We start from the raw sequence: 12,646 nt of genomic DNA on the forward strand, positions 1-12,646 counted from the left end.
CTTGACTACAGTATTATTATTGATGGTTTATTAAAATTGAACTTATAGCCAATGGCTAAATTGCGTCAATATATACATGTTATACAGTAAAATATTTTTAAAATAAACATTAGGGAATGCACAAAAGACGAATTGCAACATGCGTCATCGGCCGCCATCCCTGATGAATGTGAAACGCGTGAAAAAAAACATTAATGGCTCAGAGTCAGGCGTAGCATGGACACACTTTGAAATCCAGAACTGTCGAGGACACAAGTGTCATGACTGGGACTCGAACCCAAACTCTGCTGATCAGAGTCCAGCGCTCTCAACCACTCGGCCTCATCACACCATGTTTTCAACACAAAATGGCGCACTGGTACCCAAAATAATATTCTTTACCCCGAACGCAGTTAGTACATCAATGAAACGTGGCACAATTTCAGTCGCTGGCAAAACTTTATTTCTTTGCTGATTATCACATTTCTTTCTACTTTATAACCACAACACTCCTGTTAAATTGCACCACTGGCACTATACTTACATCCCTGATACATTGAAATTCATTTAACATTTCTGGCAAAAAAAATGTTTTATCAACAAACTCTTAACAAACACAAGCTCAAACAATTTTGTTTTAAGGATAAGTCTGTATAAGGAAATTTCATTTTTAAAGAACTACATAGAACTAGATAGAGCAATGCAGAACTAGACGGTACCAGATAGTGCTAGACAGGGCCAAACACAACTAGATGGAACTAGAAAGAACTGGATTGAACAAGACAGAACTTGATGGGACAGACACAACTGATCATTGGCTTGAATACAGCAAGACAGTACTGTGCAGAGCTGGTTGGAGCTATTCACGGCTGGATGAAACTAGACAAAACTGGATAGAACAAGACAGAAACAAGACAGAACTTGATGGGACAGACACAACTGATCATTGGCTTGAATACAGCAAGACAGTACTGTGCAGAGCTGGTTGGAGCTATTCACGGCTGGATGAAACTAGACAGAACTGGATAGAACAAGACAGAACTGGATAGTGCAAGACAGACCTGTACACGACTGGATGAAACTAGGTAGGTCTTGAACAGAGCAAGACATATTGAAATAGAGCTACAAAAAGCAAGATACAACTTTATGGAGATGGATAGTTCTGGATAGAGCTAGTTGAAACCGGACAGTTCTAGATATTACTGGTAGAGCTGGATAACTCAACTGGATTCAACTGGATATTACTGGATCTAACAAGATTTAGTGTCTAGAGCAGTTGGTTAAGAGGAAAGCAAACATTAACAACATTGGTACAAAGACTTTTCCTGCATAATTTGTACAAAAGTTTTTTCTTTTTTTCCTGATGGGAGTTTGTCTCATACAAAATTCAAATATTTTGCCGGTCGAGTCTAAAGTAGGGTGAACAAAAATACTAACAGAATTTTAAAGAGGTTGACAGAGAAGTGGAGTAGAGAATGTAGAAAATGTCAGAGTCAAGACAAACACACAATGTAATATAAATTGTCCTTTTTTTCTCAAAACATTTTTAACATCTGCCATAATATCCTCAATTTTTACCGGTAAAAACAATAAATAGGTATTTTCAAAAACATTTAAAAAAACAATAAATAGGTATTTTCAAAAACATTTAAAAAAACAAAATGGGAATCAATTCATGTAAAGTTGTCTGAAAGACAGGGCAAGTAAAAAGTTGCCTTTCCCAATCAAACAAGAATTAAACCATTTTCTCTTAAATACCCCCCCCCTCCCATACCGACAAGGTTCATTAAAATTGTATTTTACTGTAAAAGATTCTCTGAAATTAAAAATTTACCTATTTTTCAATATCCCATATTCAAATATTATTTATTAAAATATCCTATATTGAAATATCCTATTTCAAAAATTGTGGTTTAAAATAACCTTGTATTGTCCTTTTTGTTTTGATAATTATTCAAACATCAACAATCAATTGAATTCATGCAACCGTTTAGTCCGTACTAAATTTCCGATCAGTGCCCAACTTTCCTCGATACTCTGTTTAACTTAATATAAATATTGCATATCCATAACCACCACACACCACCCATAACTAAAACATCATTACATACACAACTAATGCATCTCCCACCTGTGTACATGTATATATATTGTATGCATTGATACGTTTATTTAAACTAAAAGTGAGAAAAGGAAATTTAGGTAATGGCGCCTCCAACCCACAACATTTTTATTGTATAAGCGCTATTCCAACTGAGATAACAGGGGTCGAAATTGCCACTAGCCCGCTAGCCCGGGACTACCAGATTTACATCCGGGCTACTGATTTTTCCAGTTTGATAGCCCGACGGGCTAGTTGAATAATAATGCAAAAATCATCATCACAAACAATAAAGAACTATGTTATTGGTGTATTGTAAAGTTTGAGCCGTGACGCGAGACATAACGTAGCTTTCGGGCTACCAAAATCTAATCAGGGCTACTAAAAATTATTGGTCACTAGCCCTGCTGACTACCATGGAAATACACTTAATTTCGACCCCTGGATAACCAGCCTGATGTATAACCAGGGTGTGGTGTCGGCCTAGAACCTGTGACCTCTTAAATACAGTACGAGTGCTCAACCAAATCACCTAACAAGCCCTTTAGAGACTTACCACACAAGGCAATTTGCAGGCGACTAACTCCAGACAACCTCTAATAAAAATAGGCATTCACATTTGAATGTTCACATTTTCTTATTGGGAATTGCAAGACATTGTTCGACAAACTACTGCTGTGCTACGTGTGCCATTTACATGCCCTGCAGTTTGGAGCCATTAAATTGGGCTTTACTAAGCACAAAAAAAGGTTACCAGTCAAAACACAATGTCATATGTATTGTATGCAACTGGTTTCCTGCTTATTTTGTTGCTCATTTATGTATAAGCATCACCATAATGTAGAGAAAAGTTGTTTGTATTGACCCCCTTGCACAAATAACACACACATACGGATATTTTCTTTCACAATCGCCATTAATAAGGGAGTCAAATTGCACTCAAACAAATGAAAGGCAAGTGTGTAAAATGCTGAATCACTTCAAATGCCTCTTTCACTATACATCACATGCAGACATTGTTTGCCAAAATGGCTCAGCCAAGATTATTGGTGAGCTGGGTCATAATAAACTCTACCACTTTGATACCTTCCTTTGGACTAGAGACTGTTAATAAAATCTTTTAAGATTATCAAAATACTTTTTTTCTACATTTTGAATATTTCACATAGACATACCTCCCTGGACTCAAAAGCACAAATACAATATATCATATAGCACTTTGTTTCTTCGTTTCTAATAGCATTTTGGTCAACAGTGTAAGTCATTTCATCTTCATATACATTCAATCTGTGTAAGATATTAATTAAAGTCACCTGGAAATAGAATTTTTTTTTTCTTTCAAACATAAGAGTATATGCTAATGAACAATAAAACAATTTTTTTAGTAATTGTTTGTCACGATTTATATGTTTAAAAAATATGTAAAGTTGTTTGGGGGGCTGACTCCGCCTACCCCTTTTGTGACGTCAATCGAGGCAGACTTTGCCTGCAATGCGTATAGTAAACACACGTGCAAAGTACATGTACGTCCAAGTCGTGAGTTGGTACATTTCAAAAAGTGTTTTTCTGCATTCAGCAGCAATACACCTGGGTGGCATTGCCGGATAAAAACAAAAAAAAATTTGTTTGAAACTTACAAACTCACGACTTGGTCCGTACATGTACTTTGCAATTGTGTTTACTCTACGCATTACAGGCAAAGTCTGCCTCGATTTACGTCACGAACAGCGGCCTCTCGGGTCAGGGTCTACTCTTAAATTTGTAAATAACATAAGAACTGATTTTTTAAAACCTTAGTTAACTGTTATTCACATTCCACTCATCAAAACACATATATTAGTGACAAAAGCTTTATTTTGAAAAAATACCACTTGCAGGTGACTTTAAGCGACTAAAATAATCCACCCATAATGCTTCCTAAAAAAAGAAACAACTCATCATCACGTCATGTCAAGCCCCAAAAAACTGTATCTCAAAAGATATTTTTAAAGTAGCCATTTATAATAAGTGACACTGCAATTTAGACTCACACTTATTTCCATAACAAATCAACAAAAACAGAAAATACGTGAGGAAGTCGATGGAAGAAGATATTGTCAAAAGGCAATTTCCAGAAGTTAGAACAGTCCTGTATGAACGCACAAACCCAAGATGTGTATCCACAGAGTCTATTTAAAGACAATGGACACTATTGGTAAATGTCAAAGACCAGTCTTCTCACTTGGTGTATCTCAATATATGCATAAAATAACAAACCTGTGAAAATTTGAGCTCGATTGGTAGTCGGAGATATTGATGAAAGAAAACACACCCCCTTTCTGTTGCTTGCTCTATGTTCACATGAAGTTGTGTCCTTTCAGATGCTTGATTTCAGGTCTCAAAATCAAATTTGATCATTTTAGTGGAAAAATTACTTCTTTCTCAAAAACTTGGTTACTTCATACTTCAGAGGGAGCCGTTTCTCACAATGTTTTATACTATCAACAGCTCTCCGTTGCTTGTTACCAAGAAAGTTGTTATGCTAACAATTATTTATAGTAATTACCAATAGTGTCCACTGCCTTTAAAGGTTACAACAAAAATCAGGGTACAAAAGTTTTTGCACTTCCGCGACAATCAACTCCTCAATCTTAACCATCCCCTATAAAATGATGAGCCGGTGGTTGAACTTTACTAGATGACCCCATGAGGTACGTCTGGATTGCGTAGAGGTGGAGCCCCGCTCCGGCAACGACAAACATATGCCATATGGCGTGAGCACACGGAATGATTCCATCGCTCTTGAAGAAGATGACCCCTAAGACATAGACCAGACCTCCGAGGGCAAGCTCATACATACCATCATTGGAACATTGCTGCAATTTGAAGAGATATCAAGGAGAGATTTTAGGACAAGGGTTTAGGGGGATCTGCAGCCGATTTCACGAAACGGTAGGATTAATCCTATCTCGAGTTAGGACGAGTAATCCGTTCAATGCATCCTAGTGCTTCGGATACGGAACTGAACTTGTCCCAAGTCCCGGGTATTTATGAATAATGGTTTGAAGATATTGGACCTTTGATGAAGAGAAGGTGATTTAAGACTTACCACATCCAGAACGGCAACAGATGGACCAATGCCAAGAACCAGGTACAGCACAGTCTCAAGACGTTTGTACCTAATAAGAAAAACTTAAGATTATAAATTTTTGTGTGAGGGTAAAAGAATTTTTTTTAAATTGCAATTTTTACCTTTCTTGTTGCAATATTACCAAAGGACTCCGGAAAGTATTAAGTATACAGTGCTTATTTACAAAGCGAGCAAAACACAGAATATTCTTTATCCCCGATGCAAAGTGTTGATACAATCGGGGAAAACTAAAGATCAAGGATTATTTTATCAATTCAGGTCTTAATAAATAAAAACATGTCTTGATTAACCCTCTGTCCTATCAGCCAGTTCACTGTGGTTTCGATTGACACCTAAACTATGCAAGCCTACAATGTCACACAATCCCAAAGAAAAACATGTGAACATTCAAATATGAGTGTCTTTTCTGATTGGAGATTGCCTGGAACTGGTTGCCTGTAAATTGCCCCATAATGTGACATGATACAATCATCAAGTAATTCACTAATAGTCAATTCAGGTAACAATTACAGTAAAATAAGTCACTTACAAAAGCCTTTTACAACCCCTACTTTAAAAAATGGAAATGAATAACTGAAAAGAAATACTATAGTTTGGTGCGTACCTTTCATAGAAGCAGTAGGAATAAGCAACGCCCAGGACGGCACAAATCCACACCATCCAGAATATACAGTAGCCTATCCAACCAACTTTCTTCAAAGTTAACCTATGGGGTATAACATAAAAATAATTATTAATACCATTATTGTCAATATTATATTCTATCAGAGCATGCAAAAGAAATATCACACAGTCCTTTGTGCCCGTCACTCCTGTAGGAGTCAGACTACGTCACATAGCCTTATATCTGAAAGGTCTCTCGCAGGATCCTCGCTGTCGTCAAAGCGTCACTGTAGGTAGTAGATCTACCCCCACAGTTCTTGAACTTGACGCTTCTGCAGTGCCTTCGTAAAGGTGCCTAGGGATAAAACCAACACAGTCCGGAACACTGGATCGCTCTGCCTTGACTTGCTACAGAATGAAAAGATGGTTCTTTGGAATGGTGCCAAGAGATAAAACCCACCACAGTGGGAAACACTGGACTGCTCTGCCTTGACTTGCTACAGAATGAAAAGATGGCTCTTTGGACTGGTGCCTCGTGATAAAACCACCACAGTCAAGTGCACTAGATCGCTCAGTCATGACTTGCTACAGAATGCAAAGATGGCTCTTAGGACCTGTGCCAAGTGATAAAACCCACCACAGTCTAGAACACTGGACTGCTCAATCATGACTTGCTACAGAATGAAAAGATGGTTCTTTGGAATGGTGCCAAGTGATAAAACCACCACAGTGGGGAACACTGGACCACTCAGCCTTGGCTTGCAACAAAATGCAAAGATGGCTCTTTGGACCGGTGCCTCGAGATGAAACAACCACAGTCTAGAACACTGGACTGCTCAATCATGACTTGCTACAGAATGCAAAGATGGCTCTTAGGACCTGTGCCTAGTGATAAAACCACCACAGTCCAGAACACTAGACTGCTCAATCATGACGTGCTACAGAATGAAAAGATGGCTCTTTGGACTGGTGCCTCGTGATAAAACCACCACAGTCAAGTGCACTAGATCGCTCAGTCATGACTTGCTACAGAATGCAAAGATGGCTCTTAGGACCTGTGCCAAGTGATAAAACCCACCACAGTCTAGAACACTGGACTGCTCAATCATGACTTGCTACAGAATGAAAAGATGGTTCTTTGGAATGGTGCCAAGTGATAAAACCACCACAGTGGGGAACACTGGACCACTCAGCCTTGGCTTGCAACAAAATGCAAAGATGGCTCTTTGAACCGGTGCCTCGAGATGAAACAACCACAGTCTAGAACACTGGACTGCTCAATCATGACTTGCTACAGAATGCAAAGATGAATCTTTGGAATAGCGTGAAGTTATAAAACCACAGTCCGGTACACTAGACCGCTAGTCCGCCATGACTCGCTACAGAATGAATAAATATCTCTTTGGAATGGTGCTAAAAGCGATAAAACCACCACAGTCCAAGTTCAATTGCCACCCCATATGACTTTCTACAGAATAGAAATACGGTTTTTTGGGAACGGCTTGGCCAAGTGAAAAAAAAACCTCAATCCGTTACACAAGACCAAGACTGCTCAGCCATGACTAAGACTTTCTACAGAATAAATAGATTACTGTAGAGAGATACTCACCAAGGTGTGTAGGAAGCCGCGATGAAGACATAAATAACTGCTCTATCAGAGATGTGAAGATAAAACCTGAGTGGTCTGAAGTAGAAAAAGACAGACTTCACAAATTATGACGTTATAACGAAAAGGCTGTTTCTTACATGTATGTCAAGGCTACATGTACATGTTTGTACAGTGATGTACATGTACACTTGGTAAACATTAGGCACTAGTACATCGTCTTGACAAACAGCTTGTGTAAAATGCTGCCATTGGTTCTCATTTTTGGTTTTCCTCTACACGGATGTGCATTAATTAAAATTGCTCTGTGTTCCCTCTCCCCCATGAGCTCATTAGGGGTGGATTTCACAAAGAGTTAAGACTGGTCTTATCTCGAGTTAGGACAAGTTACTCATCCTAACTAAGGACTAGCTATACGTTTTTGATATCTATTTGTCCTAACTGTCCTAACTCTTTGTGAAATCAACCCCAGCTCTATTTGAATTGATAGGTAGGCCTATGGCTCTGCATAGCGTGTCGTAGCCGCAGCACTGCATAGCCGAGTGGTCAAGTGCACTGGACTGAAGCTCTTGTGTTTCTTCCTAAACAGCAGAGAATGTGTTCAAGTCCGAGTCTTGAAACGTGTGTGCTTTAAAAGCAAGACACTTAACCATTATTGCTACGTCCTTTGGATGGGATGTAAAGCCATAGCTCTTGTGTTGTGTAATTCATGTAAGAGAACCAAGATACACTTATTATTTCAGGCACTGGCAACTGAATGCGCCGCAGAACCTTGTAAGGTGCTATCAAGGTGCTATCATAATAGCATCTTTTAGTTAAAAAACTTCAAAAACCTGTCTTAACAAAGTAACTTAATAAGCGCTTTGAGACAACCATAGAAAAAGCACTACATGACAATTATATAATTATTGCGACACCAAAACCATCCATTGTTAGCCTTCCAATCTTATCAAAGCATAGAGTGGAGTATTTTGATGGATGTGGAACAAGTTTTTGTTCAGTTTTGTACAATAACAAACAGAAAATAGCAGTCGGGATGAAGGAATGAAACTTACGACTGTTTCCTGCACCAGCATATCGTGTGGAAACTTGTTGAGACTAGGAAGAGACATGAAAGAGCCAAGCCAAACAGGATTGCGTTGGCCTTCTGCCCAAGGGTGGAGGCACTCTCCAGCATGACCCACGATGCGTAAATACTGGGTATGATCCACAACTAGGTAAAAACACAGATGAACAATGAAGCTAGGTTTAGTTCTTAGTTCTGCTCATTATTTAGCCAGGTTCCTGCTAAAATTTGATGCACGTTTTTTTTTTTATATTAAAGCCATTGGACCCTTTCGGTTCAGAAAAAAAAATAAAAGTTCACAGATTTACAAATAACTCACAGGGTTTACAGAAGGCAATGGTGAAAGACTTCTCTTGAAATATTATTCCATGAAATGCTTTACTTTTTGAGAAAACAGCAAAACAATATAAATTCTCGTTAACGAGAATTACGGATTTATTTTAAACACATGTCATGACACGGCGAAACGCGCGGAAACAAGGGTGGGTTTGTCCGTTGTTTTCTCCCGACTCCGATGACCGATCGAGCCTAAATTTTCACAGGTTTGTTATTTGATATAGAAGTTGTAGTACACAAAGTGTGGGCCTTGGGCAACACTGTTTACCGAAAGGGTCCAATGGCTTTAAGGAAAACTGTTGTTAGGATTTTCAAACTTTGCATAGCGGGCGTATAATTAGCCGAGATTTGCAGTAGCTGCTGTAGCTTTTCCGATCAGAATTTGTTTATTTATTGTGCATTTTCAGTTTTTGTAAGCGTTGTGATACAGTTTTCTATGGGTAGCGTTTCTAAATACCTGTTATTATTACTTCAATTCATTAAACATCTTCTCAAAACCTTCCACTTTTCTTTTTCCGTTTAGAATCTGCTATAGGTTCTAGTTTCATTGTGATACACTTTGATCTTGCAAAAAAATAGTTAATGGCCTGATGTTTCGACCCTAGCAGAGTCTTTCTCGACCCTAGCAGAGTCTTTCTTGAAGGCTAGAAAGACTCTGCTAGGGTCGAAACGTCAGGCCATTAACTATTTTTTTGCATTTATACCATCGGTCCATTTAGTTGGTAAGTTGTTTGCAACAGCTAATTTTATTTGCACACTTTGATCTTGTTAAAGACTAATATAATATAATAACCCATTATTATTTTTGCATTTTCGTTAGTGCTACAGCTTTTTAATGTCGTTATCATTGCCGTTGCAACTAATTTGCATAGCTGCGATAATTGTAACCCTGAACCCTGTAGTTGAAGGACATGACCAAGGGCTACAGTTATCGCAGTTATTGTATTATGAGCAAAACCAAATATTTGTCATAAACAAGTTCTCCTCGCCGTGGAGTAATTAGTGAGTGATTCCTATTCGGATGATTTGAAGCACATACCCCATGGGTGAGGCAGTTTGCAAGATGTTCAATAAAGGTGGGCTTGTACTGGTTGCATCCCCTAGCTGGGCTGTTCATCCATCTACAATGACAAAACAGATCAAGAGAATCAGAAATACATACGTACAAAACTTAGGATCTGCGTAAGAGCTGCTTAGCCAGCTCTACCTCTCCCCCTTCATAAATTCCACGGGAGACCACTCCCAGGGATTCAAGCCCCCCCCCTCTCCAACCTCCCAACCATCCCCCAGGACCAAATCTGCTATTCATCCAACTCTTTCCTCCAGAGTCCAAGCAACACCTAAATTCCTAAAATATCATGCCTTAAACTTATTCAGCGGGCACCGCCATTTTTCATTTTGCGAATGGCACTTCCATTGGAAAAATCTTTAAGTCTTTGGGATTGGGACACTTATGAAGGGGCACCAAGTCTAACACTAGGGGCAACAGACAGTAAGTAATGTTGTCGGAAACTGCGACTTCGGCTACAGCTACAGCTAGATCTTCAACATCTCACTAGCAGACTCGTTGATCTAGCTTTTTATCTCTCTCTCTAGTCGACCGAGGTCGAAATCATGTTGAGGCTTGCCTATTCCTTTCTATCTCTCTTTAGGTTGGGAAGATCAGCTGGAAGCACCCTGATAACCCTAGCAACTACATCTGTATAGCTGAGCCTTTGTCTTCCCCTGTTTTTCCTTCCATGTTTCGGTGACCAGGTGATAAGCTGACAGACAGGTTCTTTGGTGCTTCTGTATGAATGCCCTGCTAACTCAGACGATGGTGTTGTATTTTGGTGGATAGTTTTGGTTCCTTACCGTACAGTTCTGTTTTTGTCATGTGTTGACTCCAGTGAACATTGTAGCATTTCTAGCTTTTTAGCTGTAACCGAAGTCACCGTTTTGGACATGGCCTAAGTCCCTTGTTCCAACCATAAGGCAGGTGTCGCCACGTTTTGGTGTATGGTACTCCTTGAAATCATGGTACAAAGCATTCAGTGCAAGAAAGTAAATTCAATAATTAAAAACAACTCCATTGGGAATCAGTCTCCAGCAAAATGAACTGAGCAAACTAAGTAGAATGAGGTTTAACCCAAGTAAATTCACACTGTAATGTATGGGGCTGGAGGTTGAGGATTCTGGCAAGTAACTCAGTCATACACAACATTTCCAAACATGTATATCCTTGATTTATGTTTCCATACAGATCTGTGGCACGTACACGTGCTGGTTCACACTACATGTTTGTACGTTATCATGTCGGCCTATCAATGTGGGTATCAAAATAGTACTCAGTCAAGCAGGACATACTCTCTATTTTTATAATTAATTTACCATGTCACTTACTACGTGCTAGTGTACTTCCAAAACACTACACTTAAGGCTCCCAGGGGGAGCTTATAACAAAAAATTTCTAGAACTAGAAGTAGTGCTAGTGTATTGTCCTTTTCATTCAACTCAATTCAAGGAAGAGGAAATACTACAGTATATCAGATCATAGCACACATCCCACACCATGGGCATTCTTAAAGACCTGCTTGAACGAAAATGTCAAGTCGTGAACTTTGCTGAATTCCACTTAAATTTTTTTTTATGAATAAGGAAGTCGAGTCATAATTTATGATTATAAATAGGTTTTAATTGCGTAAAAAAAACAATAATTTTGTATGCCCTTGTCCAGAGCTTTTCTGCGAGATGTGCGAAAAGCCCCGTTAGGTAATCACTCTAAAAACGTCATAAGTAGATAAAGCCGCTTCGTTGCAAACTGGATGTATAACAAAGCAAACTCCCACAAATGACGTCAGCGGCATTGTCCTTTGAAGCCTGCTCTCAACGGCAGAAGTGTTTTTAGTTTTTCAAAAAACCTTTAGGTAGGGGCCTGATTTTTTACTCGATAATTACGAAAAGTTCAGGAAGTGTACACATACCAAAATTACATTAAAATGGTGAACAAGTGCATTATAAACAAGTAAAAATACCATTTCTGTTGAAAACATTCTGCTCAGGTAGCTGTTTAAGAGCTTTGTTGTGTAACAAACTTCAGACAACAAAGCACAATGTAATGTTATGAAAATTATTGAACTTGCAAATGCAAGTCATCCATCCGCGTATAAATAATGTCCCAGCTGAAATCAAATAATGTTCAGAATATTTGTTTGGGACATACATTTGCGTGTAAATAAATCATTAATCACATAATGTTTAGGTATTCCACAGTTAGCTCACCTGTTCATTTTTGCTCCCAACTGCCTTAAACAATGGGATCACCAGCCCTTCCTCCGGCGATCAAAATGCCGTGTGCGGTTCGGTCATGTGATGCCGTTGACGCTCCTCAGCAGACGGCAGTGCTTGGTCGCCGCCTCGCCCCTCGATCGCTGAACCAGTGGCCCTAGCTCAGCTGTACGCTGGTTATGTAGGTTGCCGTTGGGTTGAAAATTATTACTTAGGTGACTTAATCCTAAACATAAGTAATACAAAAACGATTCGATGCCTGAATGCTTTGGGAGCCTGTTGGAAGTGACCTTAAAAATAAAACTCAGATGTTGATACCGTGAAAAAAAATTGCGTCAGGCTCGTCTTTTATTTTATTGTTAACTGTAAACAGCGCCACCAAGCGTTAGCAATGATCTCAAGAGTTCAGCCGACGCGTCGCGCGTGTGTATATACGCAACCCCCCCCCCCCCCCCGCACAAGAAATCTGGTGCAAACAACAACCCCCCCCCCCCCCCCCCCACCACCACCACCACCACCAAAAACAAACAAACAAACAAAACAAAAAACAGCAACAAC

At 39.2% G+C, this 12,646-nt stretch overlaps 1 protein-coding gene across 1 annotated transcript; it reads right to left on the reverse strand.

Annotated features, from left to right (window-relative positions):
• Window positions 1-419: 419 nt before the first annotated feature.
• On the reverse strand, window positions 420-12,423 carry LOC139943831 (monocyte to macrophage differentiation factor 2-like). The gene is made up of 7 exons (XM_071940663.1): window positions 12,083-12,423; window positions 9,861-9,942; window positions 8,475-8,632; window positions 7,423-7,497; window positions 5,815-5,916; window positions 5,169-5,238; window positions 420-4,935 (listed from the first exon to the last, which is right to left on the reverse strand). The coding sequence occupies exons 1-7, from the start codon at window positions 12,088-12,090 to the stop codon at window positions 4,711-4,713; spliced, it is 720 nt and encodes a 239-aa protein (XP_071796764.1). The 5' UTR covers window positions 12,091-12,423; the 3' UTR covers window positions 420-4,710.
• Window positions 12,424-12,646: the final 223 nt, after the last annotated feature.

This window comes from Asterias amurensis, chromosome 11 (assembly GCF_032118995.1).
Source record: "Asterias amurensis chromosome 11, ASM3211899v1".
Classification (NCBI taxonomy): Eukaryota; Metazoa; Echinodermata; class Asteroidea; order Forcipulatida; family Asteriidae; genus Asterias; species Asterias amurensis.

Coding starts and splice junctions, on each gene's coding strand:
- LOC139943831 (XM_071940663.1), bottom strand. Junction 8,633..9,860: donor CAAACTGCCTCACCCATGGG/GTATGTGCTTCA, acceptor GTTTTTACCTAG/TTGTGGATCATACCCAGTAT. Junction 4,936..5,168: donor CTGTTGCCGTTCTGGATGTG/GTAAGTCTTAAA, acceptor TTCAAATTGCAG/CAATGTTCCAATGATGGTAT.